Source organism: Delphinapterus leucas, chromosome 15 (assembly GCF_059928025.1).
Source record: "Delphinapterus leucas isolate spDelLeu-1000000601 "Yukka" chromosome 15, BTC_Dleu_Yukka2, whole genome shotgun sequence".
Classification (NCBI taxonomy): Eukaryota; Metazoa; Chordata; class Mammalia; order Artiodactyla; family Monodontidae; genus Delphinapterus; species Delphinapterus leucas.
The window spans coordinates 264,526-286,451 of record NC_143143.1 but is presented as its reverse complement, the minus strand read 5'-3'; the positions used below and the strand labels follow the sequence as shown (position 1 = coordinate 286,451).

Genomic DNA, 21,926 nt, shown 5'->3' with positions numbered 1-21,926 from the left:
CCATCCTGTCCCCCATCCTCCGTCCCTTTCTTGTTTTATTTCCTTTTTTAATAAATTTATTTACTTAGTTTTGGCTGCGTTGCGTCTTCATTGCTGTGCGCAGGCTTTCTCTAGTTGTGGCGAGCAGGGGCTGCTCTTCGTTGTGGTGCGTGGGTTTCTCATTGCGGTGGCTTCTCTTGTTGCGGAGCACGGGCTTCAGTAGTTGTGGCACGTGGGCTCAGTAGTTATGGCTTGCGGGCTCTAGAGTGCAGGCTCAGTAGTTGTGGCTCGTGGGCTCTAGAGCGCAGGCTCAGTAGTTGTGGCGCACGGGCTTAGTTGCTCCGCGGCATGTGGGATCTTCCCGGATCAGGGCTTGAACCCGTGTGCCCTGCGTTGGCAGGCGGATTCTCAACCATCTGCGCCACCAGGGAAGTCCCCCCTTTCTTGTTTTCTTGCTCAAATGTCGATTGAGCACTCGTGTGCTGGACACTTACAAAGCCCTGAGGATACACCTTTGGGGACGCGGCCCCTGCCCTTGGGGTTCATAGTCGTCGGGGAGACACCCTGGAAGGACATTCCCAGTGTGCATCTTGCCTCTGAGCCTCTACCCGTCCTTTCCCTCTGTTCTTATTCCTGCTCTGACTTGCAAACTTCTCTGCATCCTTTGAGACCCCACCCAGGCAGAGCCACTGGGCTGACGACCGAGATCGGGACTCTCCCTTGTGCACAGGGTCCCACAAAGATTGGGTCCTGCTTTCCAGCCCCCGGAATGTCCTCCGTCTTCTGCTTTCCTTGGAGTCACATGACTCCTCTAGTTCAATCCCGAAGATGTTGCCAAAGTGACGACTCATGTCATCAGAGCATGTGGCTAAGTGAGAGTTGAAATGACCCTGGGGTTGGCACGTCAGAGGCTGGGTTCTCCCCAGCGAGCAGATGCAGGGGCAGCTGACCTTGGACCCAGAGCCCTGTCCTTGTCTTTCGAGGAGCCTCGAGGGCCCACCGTCGGGGTCCCGTGAGATGCGCCTCCCTGGCTGGTGTGCTCCACGCAGATGCGAGGCCCAAGCCTTGAGGTTACCTGGCTGCTGCCTGGGCCTGGGCCCTCCTACCCGGAGTGGCAGCATCTCTGTGTTACTCCACACGCGGGGTCGGGTGGAGGCCCTGTGGGTGCCCGCAGTACGTCTGCCCTGCCCTCTGTCCCCATTAATCCACCTGCCACCACCCTCCTCGGTAGACCCCGTGCACAGTGAAGATGGTCCCTCCCTTGCAGGGAGGAATGGCCCCAGGTGCTGGCGGCCACCTCCCCTCTGCAGGTGTGAGCACACAGGAGGGTGTGAGAGGCGGGCGCCCACTGGACCCACCACTACCTGAGCGGAGATGCTGGAACCGGCCACAGGGCTGAGCGCTGGTGGGAGCCCTACCTGATGGGTGGTGGGCCCGGGGGGTGGAGCGGGGGCTGTCCCCCGAGACAGGCCCCTTGGCCCCAACCGCTCAGCCCTGGGTGTCCTTGTCCACTCGCCCCATCTGGACTCAGGACCCCCGTCCCAGCAAACTGTAGAGTGCCAGGTGCTCTCACCTGCTGGCCCGCACCTCCATCTGTGAGTGAGGGGAGGGGCTGGCTTGGCCCACTTGTCTGGGCAGGACCCCTCCCGGCCCCCAGGGATGTCAGTCACCGAGCCAGGTCTCTCCAGGCGGGGGACATGGGGAGGCGACCGTGTGACAGGGAGGTGGGGTCACTTGCTGTAACTGGGGTTACAGGCAGGTCCAGCCCTCCCCGCAGCGGCTCAGGTACGAAGGCAGCTGTGAGATGCCTGAGCCCGGATGCCTGGGCACTGTGGGTGGATGCCACTTTCTGGTGGACTCTCCAATTCGGGACAGTCAGCCCGGATGGGACAAGGCGGTGACTTGGGGGCCGCCCCTCCGTCAGTCTCATCAGAGTTTCCAGCTGCTGGTGGGCGTGGGAGGGCCGGGCGGGGCGAGGGAGACTGCAGAGGGAGCTCCTGTGATGTGGGCGTGAGCGCACGATAAACATGCAGGGGCTGAGCCTTGTGGGTGAGGCCACGTTTAAAGGAATCAAAAGATGCTCAGTCAGGAACCTGGGGTGAGAAAGTGGGCTGCTGACTGCCAGCACGCATTCTAATAATGACTGTTAGCACCGCTCTGGGCACGAAGCTGCAGCTTCTCCCAGGCCTGGGGCCGTGTTTTGTTTGCTCCTTTCTGGGGAGCAGGGGAGGGACCCTGACCAGGGACTGGCCGCTTGTGAGGGTTCCGAGGGTGGCTTTTAAGGCTTGAGTGAGGCCCATCCTGTGAGGGCGGCGGGAGTGGAGACTGTGTCCGTCACATTGTTGCCCTGAAGCCCCCAGCACGTGGGCTCACCTCGGAGGCCCCATCCTGGCCTTTAAACGGGCATGGTTTGGGGGTGGTAATCCAGAGCCCCCCTTCTGCCCTCTGACCAACGGCGCCCGGGGGGGGGTGACGGCCAGGTGACCGGATGCCAGAAACACCAGCTTGGTTTAAATTACGGTTTTCCAGAGAGACATGGAGAGTGCTGGCTGCAGTGTGTGTGTCACTGAGAGCTATAATCCATCTTCCTAAGCATGAAAATATCTCCCAATTTGTTTTATTCGTGGAACGTAGCATTTCCACTTGAAAGGACACTCCTCGGCTGACCTTACAGGCTCAGGAGCACGGTTCCTCCCCGATGCTTCCAGGCCTTTGGTGCTTCAGGGCCTCCTGGGGGGGGGGTCTACCCCACCCCAGGCTCCAGCCCACCCACCCACCCCCCCCCCGCCCAGGCCTCCCCCTGTTTCACGAGACGTCTGTGAGGAGACGTCTCCAGAGGTGGGAGGGGCCTCCCGGGACAGGACACGCCGGGCCGTCCGGCTCCACGGGTCACGGCCCACCAGTCTGCTTGCCTGGTGGCCTGTGTTTCTTTTTTACTTGGTAAAGTACGCATAACGTAACAGTTGCCGTCTTAACTGTTTTCAGTGTCTGTTTTCACACTGTTGTGTGGCGTCACCACCGTCCGTCTCCAGAACTTTCTCATCTTCCCAAACTGAGACTCTGTCCCCATGAAACGTTAACCCCCAGCCCCGGGCCCCCACCCTCTCCTGCCGTCTCTGTGACCCTGACGCCTCCAGGGACCTCAGAAGTGGAACCACACAGGATCTGTCCTCCTGGATCTGGCTCATCTCACTGACCATCACGTCCTCAGGGTTCATCCATGTTGTAGCAAGTGTCAGAGTTTCCTCCCTTTTTAAGGCTGAGTCACATTCCACTGCATGGATGGCCCACGTCTTGTTTATCCGTTTACCTGTCGTGCCCGCCTTTGTGGCTGCCACCCTGAGCCGTGCTGCTGTGGACGACGGGCTGTGCAGGGACCTGGGCGTCCTCTCAGGCTCTCTCTGCTGACCGGCCACTTCCTGGGCGCTGGGTGGCCATGGCCCCGAGCCGGCTGTGAAGCTTTCCTGCAGCATCTCACCCACAGGGTGTGTCTGGGGGCCCAGCACCCCTCTTGGTTCCCTGCAGAGGTCCTGGTGGCCCTACTGTGGCCAGAGCCTGCTCTGGAATCACGGACAGGTGACCCAGAGCCCCCTGTGTGGTGGTGGTAATGTGATGACAGCTCGGGGAGGGGACCGGTCCTCGTGCACACCCCACAGCGGGCCCTTGACGGGGCACGTGGTCACCCCGGAAGTAAGTGGCGCTTCAGACGTGGATTGGGATCCTGATGGGACCCTGCCTTGTGGGACCTCGGAGAGCGTGATGTCTGTGAGGGGAGGGCGGGAGGAGGCCCAGGTGTGGCGGGTTCCGAGGAGGGAACCTGGCTGGCGGCTGGCCACCCCTGAGGAGTGGCTGCTGACCCCGTGGGGCTGGTCCACGTGACCCGGGCACCACAGACAGGGAGCTGGGAGGGAGTCTCTGGGAGGAGTTGCCTCTCAAGCAAAACCAGACAGTCGACTTTCCCCAGGTGTTTTGGGCTAAAGAGGGTTGAGGCTCGGAACCGGGTTTACCTGAGAAGCGCAGCCGACATACCTGGACTCACCTGCACAGACTCACCTGCTTGGACGCCCCGTCTCTTTGTGGCCGGAGCCTGGGAGCTGGGCCATTAGCTTTTTCTCACCATCTGTGAAACCAAAAACAACAGCGGCTGGCACGCCCTACTCGCTTCCTTGCCCGGGCGGCTCCGGGTTGCGTGGGAAGTGGCTGCGGGGGGCAGGGGGGCTGAGGCCGCAGGACCCCCCCATCCAGTGTAGTGGATAACTCAGTGAGTGATTCTGTCTCCACTCACCCAACAGTTATTTCAATTGAATTTCTGTTTTCTGTGGAGTCGAGTGTTGAACCGAAGTGTCCCGGGTTTGGGGGCAGGCGGGGAGGCGGCCCCCCTGGCGTTCCCAGCTGCTCGTCTGCTTTGGCGGGGCCGAGGTCCCCATCTCAAGTCCCCCTTGATGGGAACGCAGTGCTACCTGTGATGCTGCTTCTGGGGTCTCACTAAGCAGATTCTTGTGCTTTCGACCCAATCAATCACCGTCTCCACCTCCGTCCAAAGTCGAATCAGAGCTGGTCCGTCGTGGGCAGGCGTCAGCATCACCTGCTGAGGTCCTGGCCTCTGGGCTGCACCCCTGGGGGTCTGATTCAGTCGGTCGTTGTCGGGGGTTGGGTGGGGAGGGGGGCGTGCACCTGGGTTTCCGCAGGTTCCCAGGTGGTGCTGTGCACCTGGTCCGCACACCACCTGTTGAGTAACGTGGTCGAAGGCTGTGTTTCTGGGACGCCCCTCGCTCCTCCCTGCTCCCCTCCCGCCGCCCTGAGCTGGGCTCCAGCTGCAGCAGGGGGAGCCTCCCAGATGTGAACCTGGCCTCAGCCGTGCTGGAACCTTCTGGTCCTGAGACGAACATCTCCCTGTGTGGTCTTGCTGCATCCAGTGCCCTCCGAGTTCAGTCCTGCCTCAGGGCCTTGGCTCGTCCTGTTCCCCCGCCTCAGATCTCTTCCCCCTGGTCTTTTCAGGGGGCCCCTCAGGCTGGGCTCGAAGTCACCTCTTCAGAAGCCCTCTCTGCACGGTCTGGACTATGGCTCCGCCTTCCCTTCTCTTCTGGGCCTGCGCTTGTTTCCATGACATAACGCTAGTGTGGTGAGCACCGACCGGTCGGCCGGTAAGTCTCGGTGAACAGGAATCCACACGCTCCAAACCGCTGAACCCAGCAGGTAGAGCATGCCGGACACCCAGGTTGCTGGGGGTGACACGGGGGTGACAGCGAGTGAGCGAATGAACGAAGATCAGCGGGGCGGGAGCTCTGGGCTCAGCCGGAGAAGCCGAGGCAGCGGCGGGAGCACAGACATAGCCCAGTAGGGCCTCCCACCACTTCTCTTTAAAAGAAGGAAAAACAAAAATGAAACAAAGCACGAAGTAGCCCCTTTGCGTGCCAGCTGGGGTGGGGCCGGGCACTGTGCAGCCGTGGTGACAGAGGCCAGTGTCCGAGAAGGATGGCCCTTTGTGCTCCGAGGGGCGGCCCTGCCCGGCCTCGGCTCTGCACAATGCTCTTCTCTGACGCCTCTGAGGACGCTGTCGGGACCTCGGTGAGGAAGGGTCCTCATGGCCCCCTGGTGACGCGCTCCGGCCCAGGTGCCCTTGGTCCTGTGTGCCCTGCGGAAGTGGAGGTGCCGCCGCTGCTGGTGCCTCTCCTAAGCCACCTACCCTGCTCCCTGGGGGACCCTGTGCTATTTGGCGGGTGGTGGGGGTGGCCTGCCCCCCGGCAGCCATCCGAGGAGGTGGTTCCTTCTCCCCCTGAGGTGGGAGCCAGGAGGCTGCACACCCTCCCCAGGCTCCGTATGTCCGGCGAGGCTCCCAACCCGAGATCCGTGGTCCTCTGAGCCCACGTCACTGTGGTGTCCCCGCACCGAGGGAGCAGGCGCGGGCGCCAGGGGAGGGCCGGCTGGTGCAGCCTGGGGAGATGGCGTTCAGCAGATCGCGCGGATACCCCCGTGACGCCACCAGTGCCACCCCCACCCCCTGCATCACCCACGAGAGTGAGGGCGTTTAGTCACACGCGAGAAGGTTCGAGGCCCCCTTCGGATTCAGAGCTGAAACTAGACGGCGTCCGTCACCCACAGCCTGGGGAGTAGCGGTGCGGCAGTGAGAACGGACGGACTGGACCCAGCGCTCAGACTCGCCTGGCACAGAAGGACGTGCTGGGGTTCCTTTCAGCCGCACCGCGGTCATCTGAAGGCACCTGAGCCCTCGAGGGGCGCCGGGAGTTCCTGGCACCTGGAAACGTCCCGCGCCCTGACCTGAGTGGTGGGGAGACTCACTGCGCTGCACGCTTAGGGTCGTACAGGTTAAGGTTTGAGAGTTGTATCCACGCAGAGAGGATTTTACAAACATACAAGCCCTGTGAACGGAGGACCAGCTGCGAGGGGAGCTGGTGCCAGCCCGGCTGAGCCTGGGTCACCGTGACTGCCCCTCCACAGACTCTGGTCCCCTTTGAGAAAACCACAGGTGGCGGCTCTGGGGGTGCTCTCTGTTGGGGGGAGCATCTCGGGGCACAGCCGGGCGGACACACTCCCTGCCTCGTGGGAAGGATGGGCGTCGCCCTGATTCCTCGAGGGCCTTGCTGAGTGGAAGCTGGCGTCTCTTCTCCCCGACACCCGGCAGGGGCGTCGTGCAGGCTCACTGGGCGGGCAGGGGCTCGCGGGGACAGAGGCGCAGGCCCCGGGTCGCTCTGTAAACTGTCATCTCCATTCCCCTGACACCTTGTGGGCAGGCCGGCCACTGCTCCCCAGGCTTGCTCACACCGGACTCCGTTATCACCTGCGTGGTGCCCCGCAGGCTGACAATTCTGTGCCTCAGTTATTATCAGGATAATGAGTCATTGATTCCATAAGAATTGCTTCCATGATTCATCGCAATCCATTCTTTCCCGACATGCATGCTTTTTGCCAATGGGAACCATTCTTTAAGCTCATTGACATCGAGGGAATGAACAGTGGTTGTGTTAATTTATAGTAAGCGAATCTGTATAATAAACAATCCGGGCCATTCTTGCAGGATGCGGACGTGCGGTCCCTGGATAGTAGGGACACTGTGCGGCGGGCGCCGCCCTCCCAGGCTGAAAGGGAATCTTGTCCGCCTTCTGGGCTCGGCCCTCGGCGCCAGCCTCCGCTCCCCATTGACCGCAGGCCCGGGCACTTGGGTGCTGCCCGCGGGGAGCGGAGGCCCTGGGGAGGCCCGGGGAGCCTGGCTTCTTCCTGGCCGTGGGGCCTGCCGGTGGAGGTGGGCCAGGGGCCGGGCTGCTCCCTGGAGCCTCAGGCAGCAGGAACGGCAGGGAGGGCTGTCTGTGAACGAAGTGGAGGGGCCCGCACGGGTGGGGCGAGAGCGCCATGGCAGGGGTGACTCGCTGGTGTGCAGTCAGGGAGCCCGAGGCCCAGGTGCACAGCCCACCTCTAGTCTGTGAGGAGCTGAGTCGCAGGCCGACCTGGGAGGTGGTGGGACTCGCTCTCCTGCGGACCGGGAGCCGCAGCAGTGCGTCCAGCTGGGGCCTGGCCAGTCTCGTCTGCACTGACCGCTGAGGGCCTCCGCCTTTGTGCCCGTCCAGCCTCGGCTCTGGGTAGGGCTGGGCGTGAGGCAGGAGCCTTGGCCGATCCTGGGCCTGGGCAGGGCAGTGCCGAGTTCTGCCCGCCTGCAAGGGATCTGGGGGCTGCAGCAGCCTTGTGCCTTCCTGGGGGATGGAACGGAGGGCTCCCTGCGCAGGAAGCAGCAGTATAACCCCAGGCCCCCGTGACGCTGTCCCTCTGTCCCCCAAAGGTGTATGTGGACGGAGGGTGGGTGGCCCCAGACCCCGTGACTCTGTCCCTCTGTCACCCGGAGGTGTATGTGGACAGAGGGTGGGTGGCCCCAGCCCCCATGACACTGTCCCCCTGTTCCCCCAAGGTGTATGTGAACGGAGAGTGGGTGACCAGCATCAGTGAAGGCGGCAGCTTCGGGGAGCTGGCCCTCATCTACGGCACCCCCAGGGCGGCGACTGTGAAGGCCAAGACGGACCTCAAGCTCTGGGGCATCGACCGGGACAGCTACCGGCGCATCCTCATGGTGAGTGAGTGGTGCCTGCCTGGAGGCTTCGCCAGGGCTGGGAGGGCAGCCAGCCGAGTCTGATGCCCACCAAGCATCTCGCGGGAACCCTGGTTGTGTCCAGGTGGGGGCCATAAGTAGGGATGCGATGGGTGGCGAGTGTCGGGAGGGGGTTCAGGAAAGTTACCCAAAGGCAGGCAGACAGCTGGGAAAGCCCCTTTTGCTTTCCTCCCCCATTCTCCTTGCAACTGTCTGGAATGTGGTTGTGATGGCTGGAGTTCCAACTGCCATTCTTGACCATGAGGTGACGTTCCCCAAGGTGGTGGAGCGAATCACTGAGAGGAGCCTGGCCTCTGGGAGCACAGTGGGACCGCAGTACCGGGCAGGCTGCTGGCCTCTAGGATTCCTTACTTGGGGACTGTCATTTTAGGTTTTCTCACATGCAGCCAGCTCCTCTCTTAGTTGGCATGGTGTGGGTGTAGGTGCGCACACCTGTGGAGGCTCGCCGTGGGGCTCTCGGGAGCAACGGGGCAGGTGTTCACGGAAGGCTCCGGAGATGAGCCTGTGCGCCGAGAAGGCCCCTCCCAGGCAGAAGAGGCGGGATCTTCCCGTGCCTGCTGAGTGTCCGTCCTGCACACGCACTGCTGGGTTCTCGGTGCTGGGACCCGTCAGGGGACTGGGAGGCTGACACGCTGGAGGAGATGACGGAGCAAACATATACCTCCTGTTGACAGTTTCCACGGAGAATGATAGAGCAGAGAGGGGCAGAGGTGGGGGCGGGGGGCTGATGTTTTAAAGAAAGCCCTGAGGCCCCCCTCCCTGAGACCCCTTTTGTGACGAGGTGGTGTCGAGCAGAGGCCCGGAGCAGGGAGCCCTTGGCTGTCCAGGGGGAGAGTGTTCGGGCAGTAGAAACAGCCAGTGCAAGGGCCCTGAGGTGCAGGCCTGGCTGGCCTGTTCGTGGACCAGTGGGGAGACAGTGAGGATGCTGGGATCCTGTGGTGGGTGGGGCGGGGGCCTGGACTCGGACTCTGAGTGCACCGGGAGCCCTGGCAGGATTGTGGGCAGAGAAGTGGCAGGAGCCGCCCTGGACCCGGTGATGCCCTGGCACTTGGGGGCCTTCTGGGTGAGAGTGGAGAGAGTCCCGATTTGGGAGGGGTGGAGGGAGGTCCTGGCTGGCCACTCTGGTCTGGCCGCAGGTCTCTGGGCAGAGGCCCCTGGGAGCTGAGTGCCCCGTCCTTGCGGAAGTCACACTCCTTGGCTGTCCGTGCTCGCCGGTGGTGACCGCTGGGCCAGGCGCTTTTCTGCTGGTCAGGGGTGGTGCTGGAGGACCTGGGTGGGGGTGGGCTCATTCCTGAGGGCAGCCCCCAGGGGCTGGCGATGGTGTTTGCTCAAAGGCCGCCCCTGTGGGCCTGGGATCCGAGGAGTCCCGACGGCCTGGAGGGAGGTGACCCAGGTGAGCACATTGCTGGGAGACCCCGGGGCTGGACGTGCCACTGCCAGGTGCCCTTTGGGCCTTGGTTGTCGCCTGAAGGCCAGCCTGGGCGGTGCAGTTTCTGGGGTGCGGGCTGTGGTTTGGGATGCTCTGGGGGAGGCCTGGGGAAGGTCTGGGACGTTTAGGACAGGCTCTGTGAGCTCAGTCCCAGCTGAGCCTGGAGAGCCGGTCCTGCCCCGGGGGCCCCTCCAAAGGAGAACGAGGGAGAAAGGATTGCCGGCTGCCGTCCTGGCTCCGCTGTAGCTCCTGGTCCTTCGTGATGCAGGGAGGGGTCAGTTCAGTCCTGGGGGTATCTGCTTCGTGCGGCTCGTCGTCTGTGCATTCGGGGTCATCCACTGGGGGAGGCACTGCCCTGCCCTGCCCTGTGAGGTGAGTCCTCGTGGAATGCGGCTCCCGCTCTTTGGTCTTAAACCTGCCCATTCCTGTTTTCTCCGGGAGAGATCACTGTCTGTGGGGGGAGGCGCCCCAGGCACCCTCCCCCTCCCTGTCTCCTCTGGATGCACCTGGCCCGTTGCATAAGCCATTGTTTCTCCGCCATCGTCCACGCTGAGTCGGAGTCGTCCTTGGCTGTGGGATTTTTGTGGCTGGAACAGTACATTCAGGGAAGTTCCCAAACTACCGAGGCAGCTGGCGCTTCCTCTGTTTTAATTCTGGATCCCTGGGCACTAAGAATAGCCGCGGCTGTGCTGGGAGCCTACAGAGCCCCTGCGTCTTGGGAAGAAAATGACAGTGTGGCCCACTCGGAAGGGCGTGTCCGTGGACGGCGTCCATTGCTGCATCAGCCCGGGGCTTGGGCGGACTCGGATGCGCCCATCGTGCGACGACTGGACCCTGAGCTGGACACGCGTGGGGGACGCGGGATGGAGGCTGGTAGTGTCTCCGGGGAGAGGGCCACCCACCTCTGAATCCCAGAACATCGGACCTGAGAGGCTCCGCTGCTCCACGTGCTACAGACAGACAGACAGACGGATGGACGGATGGAGCTTGGCGAGGCCAGCCACGTGCGCCGCCTCTGAGCAGGACGGGGGCTCGACCCCCTCCGGGCCCCCAGGCAGGGGCCAGCGACCCCGGACTTCATTCTTTCAAGCTTCAGTACCTTTCGTTCACCCTGAATCTTACGTGAGACCCCAAGTGGGGATTGATGAGTGCAAAATCCTGTTGTGGAGTCTGGGCTGGGGTCTCCAGAGCCCCACTTGCCTGGGGGTCCCGAGACCCCCGGAACCAGGTCCTGAGCCGCAGCGCTGAGCTCCCACCCCACCTGCTTGGGCCCCTGGCTCCCATCCATGAAGTGGGGCAGCAGGAGCCTGGGACCCCCTTCTCGTGGGAGCTGGGGCGGGGTGTGTGTGTGTGCACGTGTGTGCTTCAGTTCATGGCTGCAGGGCCGGTCAGGACTGAACACGTAAGGGGAAAGGGCGTTTGGAGTGGCTGGTCCAGGTCGAAGGGTCATCTTACCCGACGCAGATCCCTCCTCCGCCTGGCGGGTTCGCACCCTCCCCCGAGCTGCGGCCCGGGGGCAGGCCCGCTGTGAGCACTCTGTACCCAGGGGTGTGTGTGCTATGGCCAGAGCCCTGCTGTCTGCTGGGACCCAGGTCCCCAGCCCGTCCTTGGGGCCGGCTCAGTCCACGCAGGTGGGGCCTGGGGGGCGGTGGGGGCCTGGATTTCGCAGACATTCTAGGTTCCAGTCTTAGGACAGAACGCTTCCCTGGGGACAGCGGGGTGCAGTGGAAGGTGCAACAGAAGGAGCCTCACGTTGGGCATCGGGGTTCCGGGCTGGCCTCACGCCTGCGCCAGTGGGTCGGGGCTGGGGGCAGGGCTGTGTCTCCAGCTACAAGCGGCCCGAAGTGAGGTTCCAGGCCCCGCTGCTGGCGGTGAGGTGGGAGGTCAGGAAGTGCTGTCTTCCCCTCCCTGCCCTGCCCATGCATCCCCATCCATCTGTCCCGGGTCAGGTGAGGGCACGTCAGGTGAGGGCGCCGTTCTACTGCCCTGCGGGGGGGGAGGGGCACGTGAGTGGCCAGTGCTGTGGTGGGACGTAGATGGTCTTTCTCTGCGGTCTCTTTTCCTCAAAGTCGGCCCGACGGGACCCCCAGCACAGAGATGTGGAAACCGAGGCTGCAGGAACCAGGGAGATGGGCGGAGCTGAGCCGGACCAGGCCCCGTGCCCCCCGCCACCAGCGTGGGTCCTCTGCAAGCATCCATGAGGACGAGGGTTCCAGGCCCCGCTGGCTCCTTCCCTCAGTGTGGCCTTGGGCAGGCCCCGTACCTGTGACGGGAGTTGTACGTAGGGCCAGCCTCACCAGGCACAAAGCCCACCTTGGGGCTGCCGGCAGATGCGCTGCAAAGCCCCCCAAGGTGACGGGCCGGCGCCCCGGACACCTGCGTGATGCATGAGCCGACAGCGGGGCTCCCGGCCCTGCCTCCCCGTCCGTCTCATCCCAGGAGGAAAGCCTCCAACGGGAGGCGCCTTGGTCAGTCTTGGAGGCGGATCTCCTTGCCCGAGGGTCCCGGGTGGCCACCTCCAGCTGTCATCCTGCGGCGGGAGATGGATGGGCCAGTTGTGCCGAGCTTTAATGTCTAGGGTTCCTGGGCAAACACGCCTGCATTCCAGCGGGTGGGCGTAGCTGCTGGGAGGTCAGCGGGAATATAAATTATCTTTCAAAAGAAACGCCTTTCTCGAGGCCGGCAGGGTCTGAGACGGCTCGGCTCGGGCTGGGGGCTGAGCTGAGCTGAGCGTGCCGCCACCGCAGGCGTCTAGACCCGCCGCAAGCGGACACACAGGGCCCCAAGACTCCTAGGTTCTGTCACTGACCGCCAGGACGCCGTGTCCCCTCCGTGGCCGCCAGCCGCGGTGCAGGAGCTCCGTCTACACCCTGTTGGTCCAGTTACCATGTGGTCTTGGGTCCCAGCCCCGGATGGAGGGGCCCTGGGGTGTCTGCGCTTCTGTGAGGGAGGCAGGGAGAACCTCCAGGATTCCAGATTTGAGACTCGCAGCCTCTTTAACGCTGGTCTGGCCCTGAGCCACGCAGAGCCGACGGGGAGTCTGAGGCCGGGTCGGGGGGCGGTGCCGAGGTCCTCACACCATGTCAGCTGACCGATGTCTGCTCGCGTAACTTTCACAGAATCCTGTGGGACAGGAATTAAGATACCCCATCGTCCAGATGAGGAAACTGAGGCTCAGAGAGGGGGAGCTGGCTCGGGGCGTGCGGATATGGAGTGAGGGGTGGGATTTGAACCCGGGGCTTCTGAACCCGCTCGAGGTTCAGGCCTCCTGGCTCCCCCCATCCCGTGGGTCTGGATGAGGCCCAACCTCACGTGTGCGATTAGGACGGAGACCCCGGAGGGGGAGGTGCGGGGAGGTCTGGGCCGTGAACGGCGGCCGCCATTCAGGCCCTTGCTTGTTCGAGGGGCTTCTGGGGTCTCCTTTTAGGAGTTCAGAGTCACCTGGGGAATTTGGGAATGTGGAAGGGGTTGGGGCGGGAAGCCCTTCTGAACACCTGCTTCTCTGTGTCTTCCCCTCCCACAGGGCAGCACGCTGAGGAAGCGCAGGGTGTACGAGGAGTTTCTCAGCAAGGTCTCCATCCTGGGTGCGTGCCCCCGACCTGGCTGCCCGGGGCTGCGGCCCAGCCGTTTCCACATGCCCTGCAAGTTTGGGACACACATGTGTGCTCACACCTGTGCAGTGCGCCCACACACACACATGTACACAGAGATGCATCGTGTATGCAGGCATGTACGTGCCCACGAACACACACACACACACACACACACACACACACACACACAGTGTCTGCCCTCCATCCATCCGTGCTTTGCATGTCTGTCTCTCTACCATCAACGCCATTCTCTCAACGTTGGTCCATTTGGAGCTGTGTTGAGCGTCTTTCCTGACCTGTTTGGGTTTTCCTCCATGGGGGTTCTCGTGTGCCCCCCGCTTTTCTCATCCTGGGATCTGAGAGACACGTCGGCCACATTTCCATTGACCGTCGGGAGTGTCAACAGGTTCTCTCCAGCAGAAGATTTTCAGCGTTTTGAAGTTGCTTTGACATACACGACAACGACGTATCATTCTGGACCAACCTTCCCAGTAGGACTTTTGGCAGTGATGCAGGTGTTCCGTATCCGTGTGGAACACTTGAGAATTTTAATTTTATGTCATTTTAATCAGTGGGAATATGAATCAGTGTGTGTCTAGCAGCTCCCCTTAAGGACAGGGAGTGGACCCGCTTGGGAGAGTGAGTGACGTCTAAGTGCTAAGGCCCTGGGAACCGCGGGAAATAACCGTCCAGCAGGAGTTCCTGCGGGAACATCACAGCCTTAAAAACCCCAGGCTGGACTTCTGGGTGCAGGTGGTGCGTGAGGCTTAGCCTCCTTTTCTAAGAACCTTTGGAGTGAGAAGGAGAAGAAGCAGGTGCACTTTCGTGGGTGCAGAGGCGTCAAGGAGACAAGAATATACAATGGAGAAAAGACAGCCTCTTCAATAAGTGATGCTGGGAAAGCAGGACGGCTGCATGGAAAAGAATGAAGTTAGAACACTCCCTAACATCACACACAAAAAAACCCTCAAAATGGATTAACGACCTCAACGTAAGACCAGACAGTATAAAACTCCTAGAGGAAAACATAGGCAGGACACTCGTTGACGTAAATCACAGCAAGATCTTTGTGGCTCTGTCTTCTAGAGTAATGGAAATAAAAAACAAGAATAAACAAATGGGACCTAATTAAACTTAAAAGCTTCTGCACAGCAAAGGAAACCATAAACAAAACGGAAAGACGACCTACGGACTGGGAGAAAATATTTGGAAGTGATACTACTGACGAGGGATTAATTTCCAAAATAAACAAACTGCTTATACAGCTCAATATCAAAAAAACAACCCATTCAAAAAATGGACAGAAGACCTAAATAGACATTTCTCCAACGAAGATATACAGATGGCCAACAGGCACATGGAAAGACAACATTGCTAATTATTAGAGAAATGCAAATCAAAATTACAATGAGGTACCACCTCACACTGGTCAGGATGGCCATCATCAAAAAGTCTACAAATAACAAATGCTGGACAGGGTGTGGAGAAAAGGGAACCCTCCTACACTGTTGTTGGGAACGTAAGTTGGTGCAGCTACTAGGGAAAACGGTATGGAGGTTCCTCGAAAAACTAAAAATAGAGCTACCATATGATCCAGCAATCCCAGTCCTGGGCACATATCCAGAAAAGGCTATGATTCAAGAAGATACGTGCACCCCTATGTTCACAGCAGCACCATTCACAACAGCCAAGACACGGAAACAACCTAAATGTCTGTGGACAGATGAATGGATACAGAAGATGTGGTACATGTATACAGTGGAATATTACTCAGCCGTAAAAAGGAATGAAATGATGCCATTTGCAGCAACACGGATGGACCTAGAGATTGTCATACTAAGCAAGTAAGTCAGAAAGAAAAATACCATATGGTATCACTTATGTGTGGAATCTAAGAAAAATGGTGCAAATGAACTTACTTACGAAACAGAAAGAGACTCACAGACACAGAAGACAAACTTATGGTCACCAAAGGGGAAGGTGGGGGATAAAATAGGAGTTTGGGATCAGCAGATACACACCATTGTATATAAAATAGATAAGCAGCAAGGTCCTACTGGAAAGCACAGGGAACTATATCCAGTATCTCGTAATAACGTATAAGGGAAAAGAATCTGAAAAAGGATATATATATATAATGTGTATATGTATATAATGTGTGTGTATATATATACACACACATTTTTTATATATACACGTATATATATAATATGTATATATATACATATATAAAACTGAATCAATTTGCTATACACCTGAAACTATCACAACTGTACTTCAATTAAAAACATGGTTAATGAAAAAAGAGACACGGACATGGATGGTCATTTCAGCAATTCCTACAATGACAAGAAAGTAGAAACAACCTAAAACCTGTCATCGCAGGAGGGTCCTCGCGCCCGGGTGTCTGTGGGGTACAGGTTTATACTCCAGTAAAGCGCGTGGACTAGGCCTCCGCGTGTCGACACGTGTCAACACGGATCTCGGACACGAGATGGTGCAGATGGCGGTGCGTCTCTGCACGATTTTGGCAACGCTGGGTCATGTGTACGAAGCTATGTTACAGTAAAGGTGTAAGACCACCTATGGGGTGGAAACTCACCAAACCCTTTAAGATTTAAAAAAAATATATCCACCAAATCCTTAATAGTCACAGCCTCTGCGGAAGGAGAGAGAACTCGAATTGAGACAAAGGGACGCGGTTTTATCATTAACATGATGTGTCTGTAGGAGCAGCTCTGAAGCAAACATGACCAAGTAGTCCTGTAACTTCATTCAGGACAGATGCTGGCTGTGTTGTTCATTCTACTTTTCCGATTATTTTTTTTCCAAATTACAAAAAGAAGGACACGACTGCTTGGAGTTGCTGACATGGGGGTGGTGTGAGGGGGTGGGGGGAAGGTGGGGGGCAGCCGGGCAGCAGCGGGGTCAGGTGCCCCGGCAGAGGACACGGCGCAGGCCTGGGGGACGGATGTGGAGATGCACTTGCTGCAGGATGGCTGCCCACCCGGCTCGTCCCTCCCGGCCCCCCTGCTCCAGGGAGGTAGTAGAGGCAGCTCAGGGGGCCTGCCCTGACCCTATTTCAAGGGGAAAAGCAGGCAGGAAAAGGGGGTCTCCTGGGAGGGGAGCCGGGGTCAGGCTCAGGGCTGGGCGGCAGCGGCCGTGAGGCAGGGCCCGAGGGTCCGCATTCTCCCGAAGCGTCGGCCCCGAGGCCAGTCTGTTCCGGGTGGGTGTGCCTGCCCCTTGGCCGCCGCTGACTGAGGGCTGCCTTCTGTGTCTCTTCTGCGGGGTGTCCGCCACTTTCCCTGGCAGCGTTGAGACCCCCCTCCAGAAGGGCAGCGCTGGGAGTGGCCCCACCTGGCCAGTCACTGATTTCCCACCTGAGCTGACCGTCCACACCTGGGACCCAGGGATCTGAACGCAGTAAAAATGCCCCCAAAGCTTCCGCTTCAGAAATCAGGGCCAAGGGATCGCCCCGATCTCCGTCTCTTCCAGCAGTTCCATCCTGGGATTTACGCTGCTGAGGGTGGAAGCTCTGACTCTCCGACCTCGGGACTGGGGTTCCAGGTCTCAAATCCGATAGAAAAACCCACCGCTCAAACAGGAGGACGAGAACTTCCTAAGCCCAAGGCTGTAAAATCAAATGCCTCTCATCGCCCTGGAAGGAAACCAAGCAGCAGTCACACGTTTACCAGCACCAGCTTCCACCTCGGCACCAACCGTGACCCTCCAAAGTCACCTGCATCTTCGCCGCCATGCCGGCCTCTCCTGAGGGTGCCCGGGGTCTGGGTCACGGGGCAGCTCCCGTCCGGTATGGAGGCTGCTGGACCAGCGTGCTGGCAGCGGCTCCAGAATCTGCTCCAGCCCCGGGGTTGGTCAAAAGCGTGTCCTTTTCAGCGTGTGGCCCTGGCAGGAGTTTTCAAGCAGAGAAATCCCCCTCCTACTGGAGATCTAAAATAAACGCGTCGCTTTGTACTTTCAGCGGCTGACCTACATCGCACAGCTGATAAGCGGAGGCCGGAAAAGTTTCTTAGGCCAAAAGAGAAACAGTTAATCAGGCAGTCATTAATTTCATTAATTTCTTATAAAAGGAGCATTAATTTCATTAATTTCTTATAAAAGGAGCACGCTGTTATTTTTTTCCTTCCTGAGGGCTAGGGGTGGATAGTGACGGGGAAGGGAAGGCGACGGGGAAAGATATACAGAATTTGCAAGTATCAAAGTAAACTTGCCATTGGAATGAAGTATTTTGACCCAAAATAATGGAAGGTATACTACACCTCTAGCCACGTAAATACAGTTGTATGCTCTTTGAATGGCACTGAATGGTGTCTTATGAACAGGGAATTGCTTCGACCTCTGAATGATTTAAACCCCTTGGTAGCCCTAGTGCTGAGCTGTGATTATACTGTTTGCAAAAATATAGGCAGCTCTGTTCTTCTGAAGATAACAAAGGCATTTCATCCTGAGTTAACTTGGACTCAACGTCCAGTGCCTGTCATCTACGTTAAACCTGTGATGTAGGTTAGAATCGCTCCCAGTTCTGAAGCCCTGTCCCCCTGCTGAGCCGTGTACACCCTGGGCCCAACTCACTTGTGAAAATACCCGGGCCTCCTGCACAGAAATCTGCTTTCTGTTTTGTTCATCCTGTGATGGAGCAAAGCCTCATCACCCTGGGGCTGGCCATGTGGGTGTTTTCTTAGATTGTCTGGGGTGGGGAGCTGACCCCCCGACCCTCCCTGGCCCCCGTGACCCCCACGCCCCCGTGTCCCCTGCTGCAGAGTCCCTGGAGAAGTGGGAGCGTCTGACTGTGGCTGACGCACTGGAGCCCGTCCAGTTTGAGGACGGAGAGAAGATCGTGGTCCAGGGGGAGCCTGGGGACGACTTCTTCATCATCACAGAGGTGAGTCCGCCTTGGGCGTGGGGAGGGCTCTGCGTGGTCCCCAGCCGAGGAGGGCCGCCCGGGAGTGGGGGACGCCCGGTCTGCACGTGCCCCTCCCCTGGGGACCAGCATCCCTGATCCCCGTGCTCCGTTCCCCCACCACCTTCATCCTGCATGCGGACAGACCTCCCACTGGGTATCCTCGCCCTTGAGAATCGCGGGATCTCCTCTGAGGAAGTGGGTCGGGTGCCCGAGCCCACACGCGTGCAGACATTGCACGGACTGAGCACGCCAGGTGTGAAGGTGAATGTGGGGATCGGGACACGGCCGGGGTGTGGGGGGCGCCCTGAGCCGGAACCCGGCGTGACGAGTGCATCCTCTTGGGGGAGATGTGTGAGTTGAGGGCACGTGGGATCTCTCTGTGCTGCTTCTTACAACTGCGTGTGAATATCAGTGGTCTCCAGTTAAAAGTTTAATTTGGAAGATTGGCGCCAGATTTCTCCACCTGGACCCGCGTGAGTCACTGTTCCCTCCTCCATCCCCCACCAGCGCGACAGCTGGCTCTGGGCCGTAACCCGAAGCCGCCATGCTCAGCCTGTCACTGATGGGGGTGAGCAGCTGCATGACTGCTGTGTCCCCCCCGCCTGGGGCTGTGCCTAGGATACGGTCCCCGGGGCCGCCTCGCCATGGGACCCTCTCCATGACACAGACCCAAAACTATGTGAGTTTGGCTCACTTCCTACTTCCCTGGCCCTCCTGGCGGGAAGAATTTATGTTGCCTGCCCGGGAAAGCACACGCTCCAGCTGTGCGTTTTGCCGTCGGAGAACAGGAGCCTTCAGCGCGGCAGAGGCTGGGGTGGCTCGAGTCTGAAAGCCCGCTCTGGTCGTGGCCGCAGCCGCAGAGGGGGTCACTGTGCCGTCCAGAGAGAGTGGTGCCAGCCTTGGGATTGGTGCACAGAAAGGAAGTGACAAAGGCTCAACCCCTGGTGACATTTGGCCGACATCGCCGGACTTGGAGCCACTTTCTTGGTTTAAAACAACAGAAGTGACTTCCCAGGCTGCTGCTGTCGGCGAGGATGCTCCGGGTCCTGCTGGCTGGCGCCTGCCCGCCTCTGTGCCTCAGTCCACAAACAAAGTCCCGCCCTGTGACCCGCGAGTTCTGTGGGGACTTTATCTGGGCTCCCGCAGCAGCCCCCCCTAGGAGGGCATGCCTGTGGTTCTTCCCGCCACCTGCCTGCTGATCATGCAGGAAAGATCTGGAAGGCTGTGGGGTCAGCAGGAGAACCACCTCAGGAGGGTCCTGGTGGCTCTAGCACAGAGCTTTACAGTGTGCGCTTGGGAACCGGGACCTTTGTTACCTACCGGTCCACATCTCGGCACTGAGCCTGGGGCGGGAGGGCCCTTGGGGTTGCAGCCGAATGATGGACGTGGTTCCCACCTGAGACCCAGGGCTGGGGGTGCTTCTGCAGGAACCCTGCTGAGGGATCCACCCACAGGCAGCATTCCTGTCCTGGGGTGGGTGACTCATTCAACAATGTTTCCTGAAAGAAAGGGGAAAAACCACAGACAGAACAAATTATGATTCCTGCCAGCCAGGTCTCCCCTCCGTAGACCTGAGAGGCCGCAAACCCTGCGTTTCAGCTCCCGCCCCGGCCGTGACCTCAGAGAAGTCATCTCAAAGGCTCACGCCTGCTCTCCCCAGAAGCAAGCCGCTGGGGTGAAAGTTACAGCTTGACTCAGAACATTTCCGGGGCTTTACTCTCAGGACTTTGAGGGAACTGTGGTCCCTCGAGGTCTGTGTTTTTTATCTCAGGTCCTCCTGCGAAGGTAGCCAGTGTCTGGCTCATGGTTTCTGGAGGACGTTCCAGCAGAAAGTTGCTCACGCTCTCCAAATGCAACTGAGCCTGCCGTCGGACACAAGGGGTGTTGGGGTTTGCACTGGCCTGCACCGTGTTTTTTTAAAAAAAACATTTGAATTAATTGTCACTATTTAAAAATCAGGGGACTTCCCTAGTGGCACAGTGGTTAAGAATATGCCTGCCCAGATGCAGACCTACTAGAGAATGGACTTGAGGACACGGGGAGGGGGAAGGGTAAGCTGTGACAGAGTGAGAGAGTGGCATGGACATATATACACTACCAAATGTAAAACAGATAGCTAGTGGGAAGCAGCCGCATAGCATAGGGAGATCAGCTCGGTGCTTTGTGACCACCTAGGGGGGTGGGATAGGGAGGGTGGGAGGGAGGGAGACGCAAGAGGGAGTAAACATGGGGATATACGTATATGTATAGCTGATCCACTTTGTTATAAAGCAGAAACTAACACACCATTGTAAAGCAGTTATACTTCAATAAAGATGCTAAAAAAAAAGAATCCGCCTGCCAATGCAGGGGACACGGGTTTGAGCTCTAGTCCGGGAAGATCCCACGTGCTGCGGAGCAACGAAGCCTGTGCGCCACAACTACTGAGCCTGCGCTCTAGAGCCAGCAAGCCACAACTACTGAAACCCGCGTGCCTGAAGCCTGTGCTCCGCAACAAGAGAAGCCACCGCAATGAGAAGCCCGTGCACCGCAACGATGAGTAGCCCCCGCTCGCTGCAACTAGAGAAAGCCCGTGCCCAGCAACCAAGACCCAATGCAGCCAAAAAATAAAATAAAATAAAATAAAATAAAATAAAAATCAGATATTTTACATGAAAACCTGGATCTCTTCTTCTTGAACGTCTGGATCTGGCCACTTTGGATCTGCATCCCTGCCTGGCTGCAGCCGGCTGGACCCAAGAGGCGGCTGCCCCGGGTGTGACACGCTCCCCACTTTGCCCCAGTCCTCACCCTGCCCCCTTGCATCCCCGGCGGGCTCTGCACACACTTGCAGGCCATTGAGTTTGCAGCCTCGGTTTTGAGGCCCAGGGAGTGAGCAGCTCTGGCCAACACACACAGTCGTCCGTTATTCTCTGGGGCCAAGGCCACGGGTAGAAAAATTGTGAAGCCATGTGAAAGACGGGTCAGCGGGGTTCCTCACAGAGCTTACAGGGACTGTGACAATGGGAGCTTTGAATGTGAGCCCCACGGCTGTGCAGTCTGACCTCACCTGTGGGGTCATTCCCCAGGGACACGCCGATGGCAGGTAGTGGGTCCCAGACGCGGCCGTGTCTTGCCCCTGCATCCCTGCTCTGGACCCGCCCTTTGGCTCTGGGAGTGCTGGCCCCTCAGTGTGGGCATGAGCGTGCGTGTGCACGTGTGCACGTGTGTGTCCGAGCATCCTGCACTTCTCTAGAGCAGTGTGAGTGGTGTGCACATTGCTTCCTGTGTTTCCTGCGTGTCCCTACCTCCTCGCCCTTCCACTGACGCCCTTTGGGCCGGGGGTGTCTGTCTGCGTCTTCTCTGCTGCTCTGGGGCTGGACGTTGCTCTAGCTCATCCATTAAAGGCCATCAGAGCCGAGTTCCGTGATTGTCTTCGGGGGCGAACCTGGCACCACGACTGTGTGGTTTGTGTTATGGGCAGCGTGTTCCTTGTAGAATCACCAGGAGATGGTGATGGGTGGGGTGGGGACTCTCTCCAGGGGCTCCTGACGCCTCCTGCCACAAAAGCTGTCTGAGGAGGGCCTTGGGAGAGCGGTTCGGGGACGGGGACACTGCTGGTTCTGTTGAGGGAGTTCGGCTTTGTGGCCGAGTGTCCCCCCAACGCTGACCGAGGGGGTGGCAGTGGGGGCAGAGTCACAGTAACAGCGATAGTACGGCCCAGAGTGTAACCCAGCCCCCTTGGAAGGTACAGTTCTCACAACATCGTAAAATGTATTCAAAGTGGTTTCCTTGGCAACTTGGATTTTCTTCCCTTTTCCTCTGTGGTCCACCAAATTGGGTAAGTCACGGTGGTGCCTCAGGGTTCACAGGCATCACATGCTCAGAACTGAAATGCAGCTGCAG

The 21,926-nt window shown here is 59.1% G+C and overlaps 1 protein-coding gene across 4 annotated transcripts in view; it reads left to right on the top strand.

The window, feature by feature from the left end:
- Positions 1-21,926, top strand: part of PRKAR1B (protein kinase cAMP-dependent type I regulatory subunit beta) — an 87,647-nt gene that overhangs the window by 54,873 nt on the left and 10,848 nt on the right. For 2 of the 4 annotated variants that reach the window (XM_022563483.2, XM_089895472.1), the window contains exons 7-9: positions 7,898-8,056; positions 13,048-13,108; positions 17,899-18,020. In XM_022563483.2, the coding sequence (XP_022419191.2) occupies positions 7,898-8,056; positions 13,048-13,108; positions 17,899-18,020 (342 nt within the window). Of the gene's footprint in view, positions 1-7,897; positions 8,057-13,047; positions 17,852-17,898; positions 18,021-21,926 lie in introns of those variants that run through there. The other 2 variants (XM_022563488.3, XM_022563484.3) reach the window with 1 other exon arrangement.